The following is a 15,869-nucleotide window of genomic DNA, read 5'->3' as shown; positions in this document are numbered from 1 at the left end:
AGGAGGCTCTCCCTGAGTTCCTCCAAAGGTGCTGACAGTCCCACATCTCTTGGCTTGCATTGCGAAGCTGGGTGGTCCCACCGTATCCCAGGCTGCGGGGCGTTCCTTGGAGCATTGTGTAGGCGATGGGCAGGCTGGTGACCTGCTCCTGTGTCCTCTCCTGCAGGAGTGCTGGGCATCGTGCCACTGGAGTGCGAGGATGGAGGCAAGAGGACCGTGTCTCAGCTCTGCTGCCACTCAGGTGAGCTGGGTGTCTGCCAGCCCCGGCACGGCTTGTCCCCCACCTCCGCCCACCTCCTACCATCCGCAGGAGGCGTTTGGCGGAGGGGGTCAGGTGCTGAGCCCAGCCTGGGATGCTGTGTTGGGCTGTCTGTTTCCCAGGCGAGGGGCTGAGGGAGCTGCTGGAGTCCCCAGGGACCATCACCCACGGGCAGGGTGACCCTGACAGGTCTCGCTGGTGTGTGAGGCACAAGCCGGCTGCAGCCACGCTGGGCTTTTGCGAAGGAGCCAAACTGATCCACGTCCCTTCATCTCCAAGCTGCAGCGAGGTCTGGGCACGTAGCTCTTGCTCATGCTGCTTCTCTAGCACACCCTTCCCATGTTACTCATTGCACGCCCTGAAATTCCCAGTACACCCAGTGCCGGGCTGGCAGAGGAGCTGGGGATGGCATCACCGCGGGTGTACCCGGCTCCAGCAATGGGAGGAACAGGCCAGACCTGTGGCTCCGTGGCCCTGAGCCGCTCTGACGTGGGCAGAGCGAGCGCAGCAGGGGGAGAGGCGGCTGGCAGCATTGCCACTGGCAGAGGAGCACACGCTGCAGAGGAGGAGGGCTCTGCCTCCTGCCTCGGCACGGGGAAGGAGTGCTGGGGAACCCAGGGTACCCCTCTCCTGGTGTCGGAGCAGCAGTGCCAGCCTGGGCGGTGCTGACCCCCCATTTCCCCAAAAAAATTGCACCAGAGCAGCAAGATGGGAGCCGATCCCAGCGTCGCCGCTGCCTTCCTGCGTGCGGTGCCTTGGCAGGGATGGGTACGGAGAGCTGCGCTGTGAGCTCTGCTGCTCCCAAGGGAGCGCTGGAGGGGTGCACGGGGAGCCAGCGCAACGTTAATGGCTTCTTAATGAGATTTAGCACGAGCCCTTTGAAGCCGGCCGTGCCAGAGCAACGCCTTCGAAGTGGGGAAGGGATTTTTTTTTTTTTCTCTCCTCCCGGGGCAAATGCAGCAGAGCAAGCTGCTGGCTTTTCGTGCCTCCTGGGCCTGTCTCTCCGCAGCCTCCTGGAAGCGGAAAAGTACACAGTGACCTACTTTCCCGAGCATGCCAAATGCATTCGAGGGGCTGCTGGTGATGGTGCCAGCCTTTCTCCAGCATGGATTTGCCGCCGGAATGGCGAGCAGTGTCCCTGCCGCCGGCACGCTGAGCCGGGGCGTTACAAAGGGGGCCTTGTTGCCAGTATGGCCTCGCTTGCCGGCGTCCGGGCCGGCACAGACGCCCTGTGCCTCCTGGGGATGTCCGTCCTGAAATCAGAGCTAAACCTGGGTGGCGATGGGTTAGACAGGGAGATGCAATGGTGTGGGGCTGCCCCTCAGGGTTCCCATCCCCCACCGAAGGGCTGTGAGACCCTGACGGACAGCGTGGAGGTGCTCAGGCTCTCACAGCAGAGCCAAGCTGCTCCCAAATGCCTCGGTGGGGCTGGATCTGACCCCTGCTGCCCGCCCCCACGTGTGTGTCTGAAGAGCCTGAGGCTGGGGAAGAGCAAAGGTGGGCAGACGTGCCATCTGCAGGGGTCAGATGAGGACCAACCTCTGCCCTTCTCCTTCCAGATGTGGTGACGGACTTTGACTTCTCGCCCTTCGATCAGCTCCTGCTGGCTACAGGCTCTGCTGACGAGACGGTGAGTGCTCAGTGGCCGGGGTCCCAGGGGGGCACCCCCTGGCCCCCAGCATGTCCCTGGGATTCACTGTAGAGCCCAGAGGAGATGGGAGATGGAGGGATGGGAATAAGAGGAGCATGGGATGGAGGGTGCCAGCTTTGGGGAACGGTGTGGGATGTCCCCAGGTTGTGGAGGACAGGGCAGATGGTTGTCAGCCCTCTCCCACCTGGGATGCCCACAGCTCTGATCCCACCCAGCAACGATGAGGGGTCACCTGGTGTCCTCAGGGACCAAAGCCTGGAAAAGCAGCAAGCCCAGGTTAACGGCTGCTGGCACCCAGCTGGGTCTGGCTCCTCCATCTGGGTACTGACCCACCTCTCCCTGGGGCTGCAGGTGAAGGTGTGGCGCCTGCCCGAGAGCGGCCAGGACATGCCCAGTGGCGCGGGGCTGACCCTGGGGCCCAGGGGGGGCCCGGTGGACATGCTGCAGTTCCACCCCACGGCGGACGGCGTCCTGGCCAGCGGCATGGGGAAGCAGGTCACCGTCTGGGATGTGGGACAGCAGCAGCCACTGACAGGTAGGCATGACCGTGCCAGCCAGCTCCTGCCCACGACATGTATCTCCACCGTCCTGGTGGCCTGGGCTCAAGCAATGGGCTCAAGTCCGGATCTCGGTGTCACCAAACGGGCAGCATGGGTGGCTTTTTGGGCAGGGAGCATCACAGCCCCTTGTGCCTGTCCCTGGGCTCCCCTATGCTGCGATGTAGCAGTGTAAAAGGCTCCAGTACTGCCTGGGGTGTCTGTAGCAGCTTTGCTGGGGGATCCCCTGGGGTGACAGGTCCCTTTCCCTGCGTGTCCCAGCGTGTGGGTAGAAGTGAGCGCCGTGGGCTATTGCTGACCAGCCTTGCCCAGACCTCAGCTAGCCCCACGGGGAGAGGAGGCTGGGCGGCAGCGTTGGAGGTGTGAGCCCCCTGTGGCTTTCCCAGGGCTCCTGCCCTTTGGATGGAGCTGCCAGCAGAGTGGGGATGCTCCCTGCACGGACACAGCAGCGTTCCGGTGGGTCCTGTCCCCTGCTCTGGCTTTCACCAGCCCTTGGGAAAGGCCATTTCCCCTGGGAAGCGCTCTGGTGCTCACGGGTGGGAGAACGATGGCTCCTGTCCGCGGGAGGAGCCCTGCTTGGTCCCGCTCCTGACCCTGCTTTCCCCCTGCAGCCTTGGACCCCCATGGCGACCAGCTCCAGAGTCTGGCCTGGAAGCCAGACGGCCGCCTCCTCGGCACCTCCTGCAAGGTGAGCGGCTCGCATGGGCGACCTCCCTGTGGCACCGTGCGGCATGGCCAGGCTGGCTGCGCCCCGGTGCTGGGGGGCACACGGTGAACCCGTTTTGGGGAGAAAAGGGCAGAAATGGGGTGAGCGAGCGGCGCCGGAGCCGAGGAGGACAGGAGCACTAGATGGCGCCTGCCACTCGCTGCCCGCGCACTGCCGGACACGCCAAGCGCACGGGTTGTGCGCAGAGCCTGCATGGCGGCCAAGCGCGCAGGCCGAGCGAGCGGGCAGGCTCCCAGGCCGAGCATGGCGGCCGGCCGAGTGAGCGGGTGGGCTTCCATGCTGGCCGTGCGGGCAGAGCGAGCGTACGGCCGGAGCGAGCCGTCTCCCCTCTGTGCTCAGCGCGCGGGCACAGCGTGGAGGCGAAGCGTGCGGGCCAAGCAGGCTGCCGGGCCCCCAGGCCGTGCATAGAGGCCGGGTGAGGAGGACTGAGCGCGCGAGCCCAGCTGAGCGTGCGGACCGAGCGGGCAGGCAGCCCCCCTGTGCCGAGGGGGGAGGCCAAGCGCGCGGGCTGAGCGAGCAGGTGGGCCCGAGGTGGAGCATGGAGGCCGGCCAAGCATGGAGGCCGAGTGTGGAGGCTGAGCGAGCGGTGGGAGCCCTGTACTGAGCGAGCAGGCTTCGGAGTCCTCAGGACAGGAAGGACATGGAGCGGGGCCAGAGGAGGCCCCGGAGATGCTGGGAGGGCTGGAGCCCCTCTGCTGTGAGGACAGGCTGAGAGAGCAGGGGGGGTTCAGCCTGGAGAAGAGAAGGCTCCGGGGAGACCTTGGAGCCCCTTCCAGTCCCTAAAGGGGCTCCAGGAAAGCTGGGGAGGGACTCTGGATCAGGGAGGGGAGCCATGGGACGAGGGGGAATGGTTTTAAACTGGAAGAGGGGAGATTGAGATGAGATATTGGGAAGAAATTGTTGGCTGTGAGGGTGGTGAGCCCCTGGCCCAGGTCACCCAGAGAAGCTGTGGCTGCCCCATCCCTGGAGGTGTTCAAGGCCAGGTTGGAGGGGGCTTGGAGCAACCTGGTGTGGTGGGAGGTGTCCCTGCCCAGGGCAGGGGGTGGCACTGGGTGGGTTTTAAGGTCCCTTCCAACCCAAACCACTCGGTGATTCTATGACCCTGAGCCATGCCGTGGGGTGCAGGTCAGCCCCCAGCAGCATCACTGTGCTGTGTCATGCCATGTGAGTCTAGCCAGCACGGTGTGCACTCCCCAAATAACACCCCTGGCAGCAAGGCTGGCACCGGTGCACCTCCCTGCTGTCTCTGCACCCCAGCCAGCCCTTTCCAAAGGTCATCCCACCCCCAAATTTGGTTGGGGTGGGGGGGCTCACTCCCCTGCCAGTGGGATGCTGGGGAGCGCAGGCAGGACAGCATCCGAGAGGTTGGGCTCCAGCCCTGGCTCTGCATTGGAGGCTTCCCCCTTCTCTGGGAGCAGTTTTGAGGTTGTCGGGGTCCTGGTGAGGCTATGGGGTTCCTGGGCGTGTGCCCCTGCCCACGATGTGGGACAGGACCTTAAAAACTTCCAAGCCCCATCCCTGGAAGTTTTTAAGGCCAGACTGGATGGGGCTCTGCGCAACCTGATCTAGTGGGAGGTGTCCCTGCCCATGGCAAGGGGGTTGGAACGAGATGATCTTTAAGGTCCCTTCCAACCCTAACAATTCTATGATTCTATGACCTGGGGGACACTGTGCAAGCCGTCCACAGGGGCAGGCCCTACAGGCAGGAGAGTGATGGGCAGGAAGGAGGGGGGCTGCTCGCTCCAGCCTTCTGCCTAATACAGGCTGACATCCCGCTGGCCCCAGGGTCCTTAACCCTCCTCTGTTTTCTTTTTATCTCAACAGGACAAGAAACTGCGGATCTTTGACCCCCGAGCAAGCCCAGCTGCCTCCCAGGTATTGTCCCTCCCGGGTGCGCTGGGTGACGTGGTGCGGGCAGCCCTGCCTGCTGTGGGGTGCCTGCTGCCCGCCATGGGGCAGGCTGGGTGCCCCAAACAGCCCTGGGACAGCCTGGGAGAGGCAACGCGACGGCATGGGCTGAGGGCAGGGGGAGTGGGCAGCTTCCTCCTTGGCCCCGGTGGGGTTTGGCACAGGGGACCCCTGCCCTCCCGCCGAGGCCGGTGAGCTCTCCCGGTGCACTGGCAGGCTGCTGCCAGGGCTGGCTGCCTGCGGGCAGCGATCCCGAGTCCCGTGGGTACGAGGGCTGCGGGCTCCCCGGCTCTGTGGGAGCAGGGCGAAAGGCTCTTGGGGATGAGGACCTGCCAAGGGTGAGGGCTGGGCGGCTGGATCCGCACAGCTCAGCAAATAGCAGCGATTAGGCAATAAGTAGAGGACTTAAGCCTTGACGTCGAGTTTAAACAGCCTCTTATTAGAGGTTTCCTGTGGCTTGGGGGCTCTGGCTGCCAACAGCCAACGGCCCTTGCGACTGGAAGCCTTTGGGAGGGGAGGGATGCAGTGGAGAGCAGGGCGAGATAGCTCTGCCGCTCCTTGTGTCTCTCCTGCTGCCGGTGTGCGCGTGTCCGTGGGCTCGGGAAGCTGATGGCTGCCGGTGCCTGTGCTCCGGCATGCCAGTAACCCTGGGCACCAACCGGAGGGAGCCAGTGCTCCAGTGCTGTGCTGTGCCGGGGCCGCTGCTGCCGCTGCCCCTGCATGGAGCCCGGGTGCTGAGCTCCTGTAAGACCCCTGGGTGCTTTTTGAGGGTGCCCTGATCCTTCAGGCAGCCTTATAAATACACCACCACCATATATGAATATAAACCCAGCGGTTACACGTGCAAGCCAGCCAGGGCAAAGTGCTCCCAGCCCTCAAGCGGCCCCAGTGACGCTCCCCTGCTCTGGGTGCCAGCCGGCGTGGCTGGAGGCTACCCATCCGCCATTTGATCCCAAATCCATCCTGTGCCCATCCTCCGCCGGCCTCGGGCACTGCTCCCCTCCTCGCCTGCCCCCGGCTTCTCCCCCTGCCAGACCTGTCGGCTTCTATAGCGGCGTTTCGGCAAAGCTGCGAGGGCGATGGGCTCGAGCCAAGTCTCCCGGGGAGGGTGGACTCTGTCTCGCTGAGCTATTAAAAATAACGTGTGAGTGATGGTGGCTGTTCAAAGCAGGCAGCTCGCTTCCCTCCGCTGCCGTCTGATCCAGCCCGGGGCCGGCGCTCGGGGTTTGCCAAGAGAAATATGCACCTTCGCTGCTGGGGCTGAGCGCTGCCGTGCCGCAGCCCTAACCCCGGCCGACTGAGAATTGATGAAGATGTTTAGTCTTGGAGAAGTACTGCGCTGAAGGGGAAAACTTTAAAATGCCATAAATCCTCTGGAAGTTTGCACAGGACTTGCTTAGCCAAGAGGAATAACACTCCTGTGTTTTGTTTTGGTTTTTTTTCTTTTTTTTTCCCCCGTTGCTGGAGGGCCGGGTTATTTGGAAAGGCTCCTTCTCCCCCCGGGCCAGTGCGGTTACGAAACCGGGTGATGCCGGGGCCACCGTATGGTGCCAGCACCTTGCGAGCTCCCGGCTTTGAAGTCGCCCAGGGTTTTTTTTTTCGGAGAGGTGAGCGGTGTGATGGGTTTTCCAGCTGGTCTGGCCCCTGTGGCGCCGCAGGCTGGGTTTCCTCCACAGCAGGCGAAGGGCTGGGGCTCAGGACCGCCGCCGGCTCACCCCGCTCCCTTTGTGGCACACGGTGCTGGAGCCAGCTTCGGCAGAGGGCTGCTCCTCCGGCTGGTTTTCTTAATTTGCCAAGCCTGCCTCATTAAAGCGTTCCTTTTTTTAGAGCAGGGGAAAAGGATGAGAAGGAGCTAAAAGAGCCCTGGGGGAGGAGGGGTCCCCGCCACGGTTCCGTGATGCCTGATGGCGCTCTCGGATGCGGCACGCATGGGGCTGGGGACCAAGGATGGATGATGAGGAGGGTGACTGGCAGGATGCCCACGCCCCACGGCCGTGCCCCGGCGGGGGCCTGACTCCCCCCATTCCTGGCCACGGCCGTGGCAGCTATTTTGAGCAGCGGGCAGGAGCGTGTGACGCAGCGAGAGCAGCATGGCCGGGCTCTGGCTGACCCCACAGGGTGCCCAGTTACATACCCAAGGCCCTGATTTCCCTTGGGAGAGCAGTGGCCTCACCCTGCTGGACGCCCAGCCCCTCATGGCCGGTCTGGGCTAGAGCAGGGAGCATTAGGGCATTAGGGTTGTGCTTGCACCCCGTTGCTCCTTGGGGACCCTAAACTGGCAGTGGAGATGCCAGGGCCACCCCTTTGTTGCAGCGGGTCCTGCCACGGTGCCTCCCCGTGCCTGGCTGGGTGTGGGTGTGAGTGCCACCATCCTTCTGGAGCGTTCCCCTGAGTCCCATCATCTGCTTCATCCCCTCCCAAGGCCGCACTGCCCCAGCCACGGCCCTCCCTCCCCTCCCACGGGTGCTGGTGGTCGCCCTCCTCGCCTTGACCCCTCTCGCTGGAAGCGAGTCACATCCTCTCCCTCCTGGCTTCGGCTCTGCCGTGGTTCAGGGCTCGGCGCTTCTCCCCTCCCACCCTGCAGTGCCTGGGCAAAAGCCACAAAACGGCCATCTCCACTCCCTGGGGCTGGTGGGACAAGACGGGCATGCGGCACCCTGACCACACAGCGGGCTGGGGTCTTGCCCGTCCTCTAAAGCAAAGCAGGGTGCGCACAGTAATCCGGGCGGGGGGTATGGAGAAATTATTAGACCTTCAGTAGGTGCGTATCATTTATACATCAACCAATATACATCTGCTGGGGGTGCAGCCTCAAAAATATTTATTGCCATGGGTGTGCAAACCTTAAAAAAAACCCCAAAATGCTTGGAGATGCTACTGGAAAGAAGGGAGGTGGCTCGCGGTGGCAGAAAGCGGCTACGTGGGGGGGACTGTCCCACGCAGTGCAGCCCCACGCAAGCCTGTGCCCTGGTTTGGTGTAGCAGAGCGATGTCTGCCGGCCGCAGCATCGCTCCGCAGCCCACGGCCGCATCCCGCCCCCGCACGCCGCGCGCATCTGGCCGGCACCTGGCTCCCATTACAGAACGCGGCGGGCGCCGCCGGTGTCGGGCTGCGGGGCCGCCGCCGAGCGCGGCCAGTGTGGGATGGAGAGGAGTCGGCTTCGTTCTCACGAGAAACTGCTTCCCCCGCCGGCGTTTGGGCAGGACCGGGGGCGAGGGAACGGCCGCGCACGCCGGGCGAACGCACGTTCCTGCTCACGTTTTAATGAGCTCTGTTTTAATGAGCCGGACTGGGGCTAAGGGCAGCTGGGGACAGCTGGGAAGGGTGTCCCTGTGGGTTTGTCCCCACCGTGGGTTTGTCCCCCCACCTTGTGGGCCATACCAGGGACAAGGCTCAGTTCCCGGGAACACCCGGGCCTCGCAGCCCCCCAGGCACCCGGTGTGGGGCAGGACTGCACTGTCCACCCAGACTGAGATGTCCCACCTCTGCCCATGGCCCTGAGAGGGGAGAGGGACTCCAGCCCCTCTCCCAAACCGTCGCCACCGTCCCATGGGCCACATGAGCCCCTGCCATGGTGGCAGGGAGAGGGTCTCCGTGGGCAGCGTGGCCATGGTGGCAGGGCAATGCTGTGGTGAGGTGGGGATCCAGGCTAGGCTGACCCAGCCGTGCCCACAGCCAGGACCCCACGGACCCCGACATGTCACCTCTGCCCAGGATGCGGCCGTCAGCCCGGGGCTGGTTGGGGACCGCTCATTGGGCGAAGGCGCATCAGGACATAGAGAGAGTTTTAGCCTTCCTCTCCCCCAACCCCATCGGCACGGGATCCCACGCCGGGGTCACCCCGGGGGTACCTGACTCCCAGCCTCGGCAGTGGCTTCCTCCGGGCTGGGGGAAGGTCCACAGCATCCCACATTCCCAAGGAGACCGTGGGAAGCTTTGAAAAAGTTGGCCTGGCTCTGGGCTGCCTATTTATAGCACCGCACGCTCGGCGCTCTCATGCTTCTGTTCCCCAGCGTAGCTGCACGGGACTGTTTATATTTCCTCTGCTCTGCTTCCCCCTCGGCCGTCCTTCCCAGGAATGCCGCTTGGTATGGCAGACATGGGGAAGTCAAGGAGGATTCAGGATGAGCCGGCAGCATCGCCAGGAATGTGGGCCCATGGGCACCCACCTCGCCTGGGTGCCCTTCCCTCGCTGGCTTGGCAGGGTGCAGGTCGGTGTTGGGGATGGGGCTCCAGCACGGCATTTCGGGAGCCCCCCCGGCTCATTGTCCAACCTGGCGCTCCCGGCAGGCTCATAGTCAAGAGGGCAAAGGTGTTTTGGGGATTTAAGAACAGCCTCATAGCAGGGCTTGTGGGGCTGGCGGCCGCAGGAAGAGATGCGGGAGAGGAGGACATAGGTGATGGCTGCTGGATGCTGCTTTCTGCCCTGCTCCCATCCCAGCCCCCTGCCTGAGCATCCGTGCCAAGGTGGGAGCCTCCGCAGCCATGGGGGCTGTCCCGGAGGGAGCACGCTCGCCCTCCTGCCCTTGCTGGGGCAGTGGCATCCTCGGGGACGTTGCATTGGCCTCGCCGAGGGCAGGAGGGGCCGGATGGAGCCGGGGGCTGTTCTGGCAGTGGGGTGTCAGAGGCAGAGCCTGCCCAGCTCCCCGGGATGCGGGGGCACCATGGCGATGCTGGGGGGATCAGGGAGCATGGGAAGGAGGGGGGGTCACCCCATTCCCTCCCTACACAGACACCCCACACCCGGCAGCAGGCAGGGGCAGTGCCAGCAGTGTGATGGCTGCCGGAGCATCACTGCCACCATGTCTGGTGGCTGGGCTCCCTGCGGATCCCCGGGGGCAGGACACAGCTCAGGGTGTCCCCAAGTTCTGGGCAGAGACCAGGAGTGGGGCTGGCCTGGGAGAGGCTGCTCTGCTCTCCTGGCCACCTCTGGAGTAACCGGGATTTGGCAACCGGGGGAGATCACATTCTTGTGCCGGGAGGAGGAGGATGCAGAGCCGTGGTTAACCCCCTCGGCTCCCCAGGAAGCCGTTCCTCCTGCCTCTCGCTGCCTTGTGGCGTTTGAAGGGAGTGATGGCTTCCCCCATGTGCATGGACCCATCCTTTGGTACGGGGAGGAGGTGTCTGTCCCCAGAGCCTGAGGGGACCCCTCCTGCCCTGGCACCCACTGGCAAAGGGATGGCTCAGCCCGGCTCTGGTGTCTCCTGCACCCACATCGGTCCCTCCGCTGGGGCTGCTTCCCACGGGGGTCAGATGCTCGCGGTCTGCTGGCCATGCCCATGCTCTGCCAGCCACAGGCATGGGAAGGGCTGAGCTGTCCTGGCCTCTGCTAGCCACAGGGCCTCTGCCAAGGGCAGAGCTGTGACCCCGCCACAGCTACTCCCACCCATCCAGCCCCCCGGCTCTGCCCTGGGCTCCTCATCCCGGGCTCTCCCTGCCCTGCATCCCTGCTGAGCGTGATGCTCCCCGCAGAGGCAGGGATCACCCTGGGGATCACCCCGGCGCCGGAGCAGCGTTTGCTTTGTGTCGAGCTCTCCCAGGCAGCCGAGGAGCTGAAGGCAGTCGCTCCCTGCGGGCAGCTGTTACCAGCTCGCCGGGACCCGCCGCGGCATCACTGCCAACAGCTGCAGCCGACATGCCGGCCCTGCTCCCCCCCCTGGCAGCCCCCCGCATCCCGCAGCGGTGGGCTCCAGGACTGCACGGGGAGCAGGGCTGGGGACCCCCGTGGGTACCAGCACCGTACCCCAGCCTGTGCTGGGAGGGATGGGTTGAAATAGAGAGAGGAACGATCCCAGGAAAGCCTCCCTGTGCTGCCGATCCGGCTCCCGGCAGGGAGCACAAGCTCCCCCCAGCCTGGGCTGCCTAAAACCAGCTGCTGCACAATGAGCTGGAGGAGGCTGGGCTGCCGTGGTGCTGGCATGGCCGGGGAGCTGGGAGGCCTCCTCGGCTCCCCATGTGCCAGCCCAGAGCTGGTGGGCTCCTCTCAGCCTGCCCGGGGGACGAGCAGCTCGGGAGGGATGCCCATCCCTCGGTCAGCGGCTGGTCCCCTGCTCCAGGGACACGGGACAGGGGTCCCAGCATCACCCTGGGATGGGTGCCGGGGTCTCTGCCAGCTCCAGGGACCCACAGCAGCCCCACAGCCACCCCAGGGCTCTGCGCTGACCAAACCACACCGGTGTCAAACATCGGTGCCAGGTCACACCGCTCCATCCCTGCTGAGACCCTCAGGCACCGGCAGGGAGGACATGAGGCCCCGCACGCTCACCTCTGGCAACATCTGCACAGCCGGGTGCCTGAGCCACCGCCCCAGCCCCGGCCTCCCTGCATACTTGCTGCCATACGTACTGCTCAGCCGGGATGGAACTAATGCGGAAAACATGGCCCAGCGCTGCAGCCGGCACAACGTGGGCTGGGAGCGGCGACGGCATCGCCCTGCCCTCTGCCAGCCGTGCCACCCGCCCCGGGGGGCTGTCACCCACCGTCGTCACCCACTACCATCACCCGCTGCCGTCACCCGCTGCTGTCTCTCGGGTGCTGTGCTGGATGGTCGGGGGGACCGGCGGTGCACGGGAGCCAGTGGAGCCGGCACGGTCAGCTATCGAATCTCCAGCTGTTGAGTTTTGGCTGCCGCAGCCGCACGGCTCAGGTGCAGAAGTGCTCTCCCAGCCCATGAGCAGGCTGGCCCCAGCTCTCAGCATTTCCATCCCTCTCGGCACCGATCCTGGGATGTGTTCCATTCTCCAGGCCCTTCTCCTCCCCCCAGGAGCCAGCTCTGGTGCCAGCGTGTAGGGGATGGGCCCCTCCTGCCCCACATCCTGCAGCCATGGCTGGGAGTGCTGGGCTTAGCTTGGCCAACGCTGCCTCTTCCAAGCGAGCCGCGCTGGCTGGCGAGCGCTCTGTTTGCGCTGGCAAGGGGGCTGGCGTGCCGGAGCCAGGGGGAGGATGAACTTGGCACCATGTGCCTTCTCCCACCCCGGCTGCAGGTCTCTCTGGAGAGCAGGCATCCCGCTGGGGCCGGTGGCCAGGAGTGGAGGAGGCTGCTCCCGGTGGGGCTTCTCTGGTAGGGGGGGTGGGAGATATGGCACCTCTGTGTGCCCTCGCCGAGCTGCCGCCGTGGCAGAGCCTCGCTGGTGGTCACAGTGGCCATCATGGCCAGTGCATGGTGCTCACAGCGAGGGAGATGCAGCTCCTCTGGCACTGGGGTCACCGTGTGCGTGTCAGCCTGAGGCTGTGGACGCGTGAGCACCCCGTGCCCTCCTGTCCCTACACCGGGTCTTCCCTGCCCTCCACAAAGGTGCCGGAAGCACCGCGCCGGGTTTAGCTTTGGCAGGGCCCTCTGCTTTTCCATGCCAGCTCCGAAATCGTTAGCAGTCTTTTATTGGCTCTCGGGAAACGAGAGTGGGGAGGGGGGGCTGCAAGCGCTGCCTGCGCCGTGGGGCGAGCGCTGGCTGCCGGCTCCTGCTGGGATGCCGGGAACCACAGGACCCATCTGGGGGCCACATGGGAGCCAGCAGGCGGCAGGCAGTAACGCATACCCTTCCATCCTTGGCAGAGCATCACCAGGGCACGGGGGACACAGCAGGCTGGGGACGGTGGGCACGATGAGGTGTTGCAGGTGGACAGGATTAGGGCGGTGTGGGGAGTGTGGCTGGGATGAGTTTGCCATCGGTGTTTCAGTAGCGTCCGGACACACGCCGGGCACCTGCAGCTGGGATTCAGCACGGATCAAGAGCCCAGGGAGGCAGCCGGGGAAGTAAGTCCCTGTCACTCCGGCCATGGCTGCAGTCAAGCCTCTTCTCATGTCTGCTGGCATGGAGCAGCTTCCTTGTGGCACACCAGCCCATTGCCCCCTTGCCAGGCACGGGGAGATCCCCTGGGGACCAAGGGGCCACCCCGTGACCCTTCATGCTCACGTTACCTGCTGCCACCCTCCACTCCTCACCAGGAGCCAGGCCAGCTGCTCCACACAGCAACCACGCTGGCACCGGCACAGGGTGGGCGCTCAGGATTGTCACCGCTTGCAGGCTGTCCGCACCGCACTGTCACCATGGGCGTCTCTCAGCGGGGCCGGGAGCCAGTGCTCAGCTCCGTGCGCTCAGCCCCGCAGCGGTTCACGGCCGGTGAAGCACATGTCCCACGCGGCGTGCCCGCTGCGGCCGGCGGTGACGCTGACAGCCGTGTCTCCTGTGCCTTGCAGAGCGTCCCGGGACACGAGCACAACAAGGACTCCCGGCTGCTCTGGATGGGCTCCAGCGATTGCCTCATCTCCGTCGGGTTCAGCCAGGTACGGTCCTTGCCGGGAAAGTGGCCCTGGCGCTACCAACGTGTCCCAGCCACACTCCCTGCCGGTGCTTTTTTTGGGTGGCCTGTCCCCCACGAAAGCAGGAGGTCCCCTCACCAGGTGACCTGGCTCTTGCTGGGGGTCAGGGGGAGGTTGGCTGGTGAGGGAGGTGCCCGCTGATGCCGTGTCTGTGTCCCTGCAGATGCGGGAACGGGAGGTGAAGCTGTGGGACACGCGGCGGTTCAGCGGGGCGATGCTCACAGTGGCACTGGACACCTCACCCGGGTAAGGACGGGGACTCGCTGCAGGGCGGGAGGGTGGGTGGTGAGGACATGGGGTGGCATGGGGGGGATGCCATGGTCAGAGACCCATGGGGAGTGCGGTGGTGGAGCAGGAGGGAGCAGAGAGCTCCTGGCACTGGCAGCGCTTGGACACAAAGTTGGGGACAAGGCTGGGGACGGTGTGGCCGCGTCCCTGGCACCATTTGGGTGGGATGGGAGGGTGGTGGCACTGCTGGGGACAGCACCGGTGGTGTCTAAGGTGGCCACGAGCTGGGTGGGCCTGTGCATTGGGGTGGCATGACAAGATGCTGCGGGCGAGTGAATCTCTTTGGCGCTGCCCGCGCGCCGGAGTGGCTCAGCCCCGACCCCCTGCTCGCGCTGGGGCCGCGGTGCTTTGTGCCGTGGTGCCGCGGTGGCTGCCCAGCCAGCCATGGCCAGGCCAGCAGCAGAGCCCTGCTCACCGGGCGTCCGCATCCCTGGGGGGAGTGGAAGAGGAACTTTTGTGGCCGTAAGGGGTCAGCGCTCCTTGTCAAGGCGCGATGGAGCAGTCTCCTGTCTGCGGGGCACCGCCAAGGTGAGGAACACTCTGGTTGGACCCGGCCTGGCCTCTCCCACGCCGCCCTGGTGAGCTGGCTGGCGTCACCGTGCGGGCGAGGAAATGGCAGGAGGAGGAGGAGGCAGTGCCTTCATTCTGCCAGGGCAATGGCATTTGGGGCAAGGTCCTTGCTGGGCTGCGCTGGAGGCCTCCAGCTCTTCCCAGAGCTGCTGGCAGAGCACAGGGACGCCGGGACCCTCGCCACATGCCGGGATGGCTCCATGGAGGCCGGGATGCCGGAGTGGGATGGGTGATCAGCAGTTGCTGAGTGCCGGTACAGGGCCTCTTGCAAGGAGCTGAGTGAGCTGTGACAGCGGGCTGGCCCGTGGCCGCCCTGCAGGCATCCTCCATGCTAAGGCGTCAACTCCGAGATGGTGCTGGCGGCAGCTGGGATCGACAGGAGTGGAGAGGACGAGCATGGGGAGGTGCGGGCATGGTGGCCGGGGGAGCAGCCCCAGGAGTGAGCAGGCGGGGAGGCAGATGGAGCATCCCTCACCCTCCTGCGAGTTCCCAAGGTGAGCAGCTCCCAGCTCTCCTGCTCTCCAGCTCTGCCATGTCCAGCCTCAGTGACCAGCCATCATTAGTGCCCAGAGTGAACACTCCCGAGGGAGGCCGGGGCACACAGCGTGCTGCAAGGGGACACTCCAGGGTCCCTTATTGCTGCTGGTGGAGAATCCAGGGGGAATTACCCCAAATCCCGCTGCTTCTCGCACCCCGCGCGCATGGGCCTCCCCGCCGGCGCTGGGCCGGGGCGAGCCAGCCCGGCTAAATTGGATGCAGACGCCAAGCTGCGCTCAGCCCCCTTCGCGCAGGCTGGAGTTATTTTGGCTGCCGGGTTTATCAGCCGCCAGGAATGCGGCTGGCGGGCGCTGCCTGCGCGTCACGCCGGGGCTCTGCCGGGCTGCGGCAGCGTGGTGATACGGAGAGGGGCTGGGGGTAGGGGGTGAATGGGAACCCCCCCCTCCGAAGGAGCGGGAGGTGCTTTTTTTAGGCAGCCGCGCCAGGGCCGGCTGCAGTTCCAGCCCCAACCACTCCCTGCCTGTAAATCTGGCGGAGATGACAAATGGCGGAGGGGGATTTGGGCTGGCTCCCGGCAGAGGTGCCGAGCGGGGGCCGCGCTCTCCCTCCGGCAGAGCCGGCGGGATGCGATGCTCGGGAGCCCCGGAGCTGTGGTTGGGGCAGTGGGTGGGGGGTTTGGGGGTCCCCATGTCCCCCCCCAGGGGCAGTGCCCCAACTGGGCATCGAGTCAGGCTTGGTGCTGGGTGCTACTGCTCCAGGGACGGCGGTTCAGCGTCAGGGATGGCGGATCCCATCGTGGCTCTCCAGTGTGGCCGTGGGTGCCCGGCGTGGGGCAGCGAGAGCCGTCCGGCAGCACGGCGGTGCCGGCCATGCCACGAGCGGCGCGCGGGGAGCCGGGGCAGCAGCAGCAGCTCATTGAGGCTCTTTGAGGAAGCAATCAGTGGGCGGGCAGGAAACTCATACCATTCATTACTGACGCCGGGGCCGGCGGGATGGGGAGCCCATGGCCCCACCGCGTCCCGCCGCGGAGCCCAGTGCTCGCCGAGCCGGCACCACGCGTCCTGGGCGCCCTGGGCCATGGCATGCCCCGA

General features: G+C 65.4%; 1 protein-coding gene across 2 annotated transcripts in view; it reads left to right on the top strand.

The window, feature by feature from the left end:
- Nucleotides 1-15,869, top strand: part of CORO7 (coronin 7) — a 38,913-nt gene that overhangs the window by 3,831 nt on the left and 19,213 nt on the right. Inside the window, exons 3-9 of one of the 2 annotated variants that reach the window (XM_074598398.1) lie at nucleotides 167-241; nucleotides 1,819-1,889; nucleotides 2,262-2,445; nucleotides 3,079-3,155; nucleotides 5,019-5,069; nucleotides 13,300-13,386; nucleotides 13,586-13,668. In XM_074598398.1, the coding sequence (XP_074454499.1) occupies nucleotides 167-241; nucleotides 1,819-1,889; nucleotides 2,262-2,445; nucleotides 3,079-3,155; nucleotides 5,019-5,069; nucleotides 13,300-13,386; nucleotides 13,586-13,668 (628 nt within the window). Of the gene's footprint in view, nucleotides 1-166; nucleotides 242-504; nucleotides 549-1,818; nucleotides 1,890-2,261; nucleotides 2,446-3,078; nucleotides 3,156-5,018; nucleotides 5,070-13,299; nucleotides 13,387-13,585; nucleotides 13,669-15,869 lie in introns of those variants that run through there. The other variant, XM_074598399.1, reaches the window with a different exon arrangement.

Source organism: Larus michahellis, chromosome 8 (assembly GCF_964199755.1).
Source record: "Larus michahellis chromosome 8, bLarMic1.1, whole genome shotgun sequence".
NCBI lineage: Eukaryota > Metazoa > Chordata > Aves > Charadriiformes > Laridae > Larus > Larus michahellis.
This window is presented reverse-complemented; position numbering and strand designations above follow the sequence as displayed.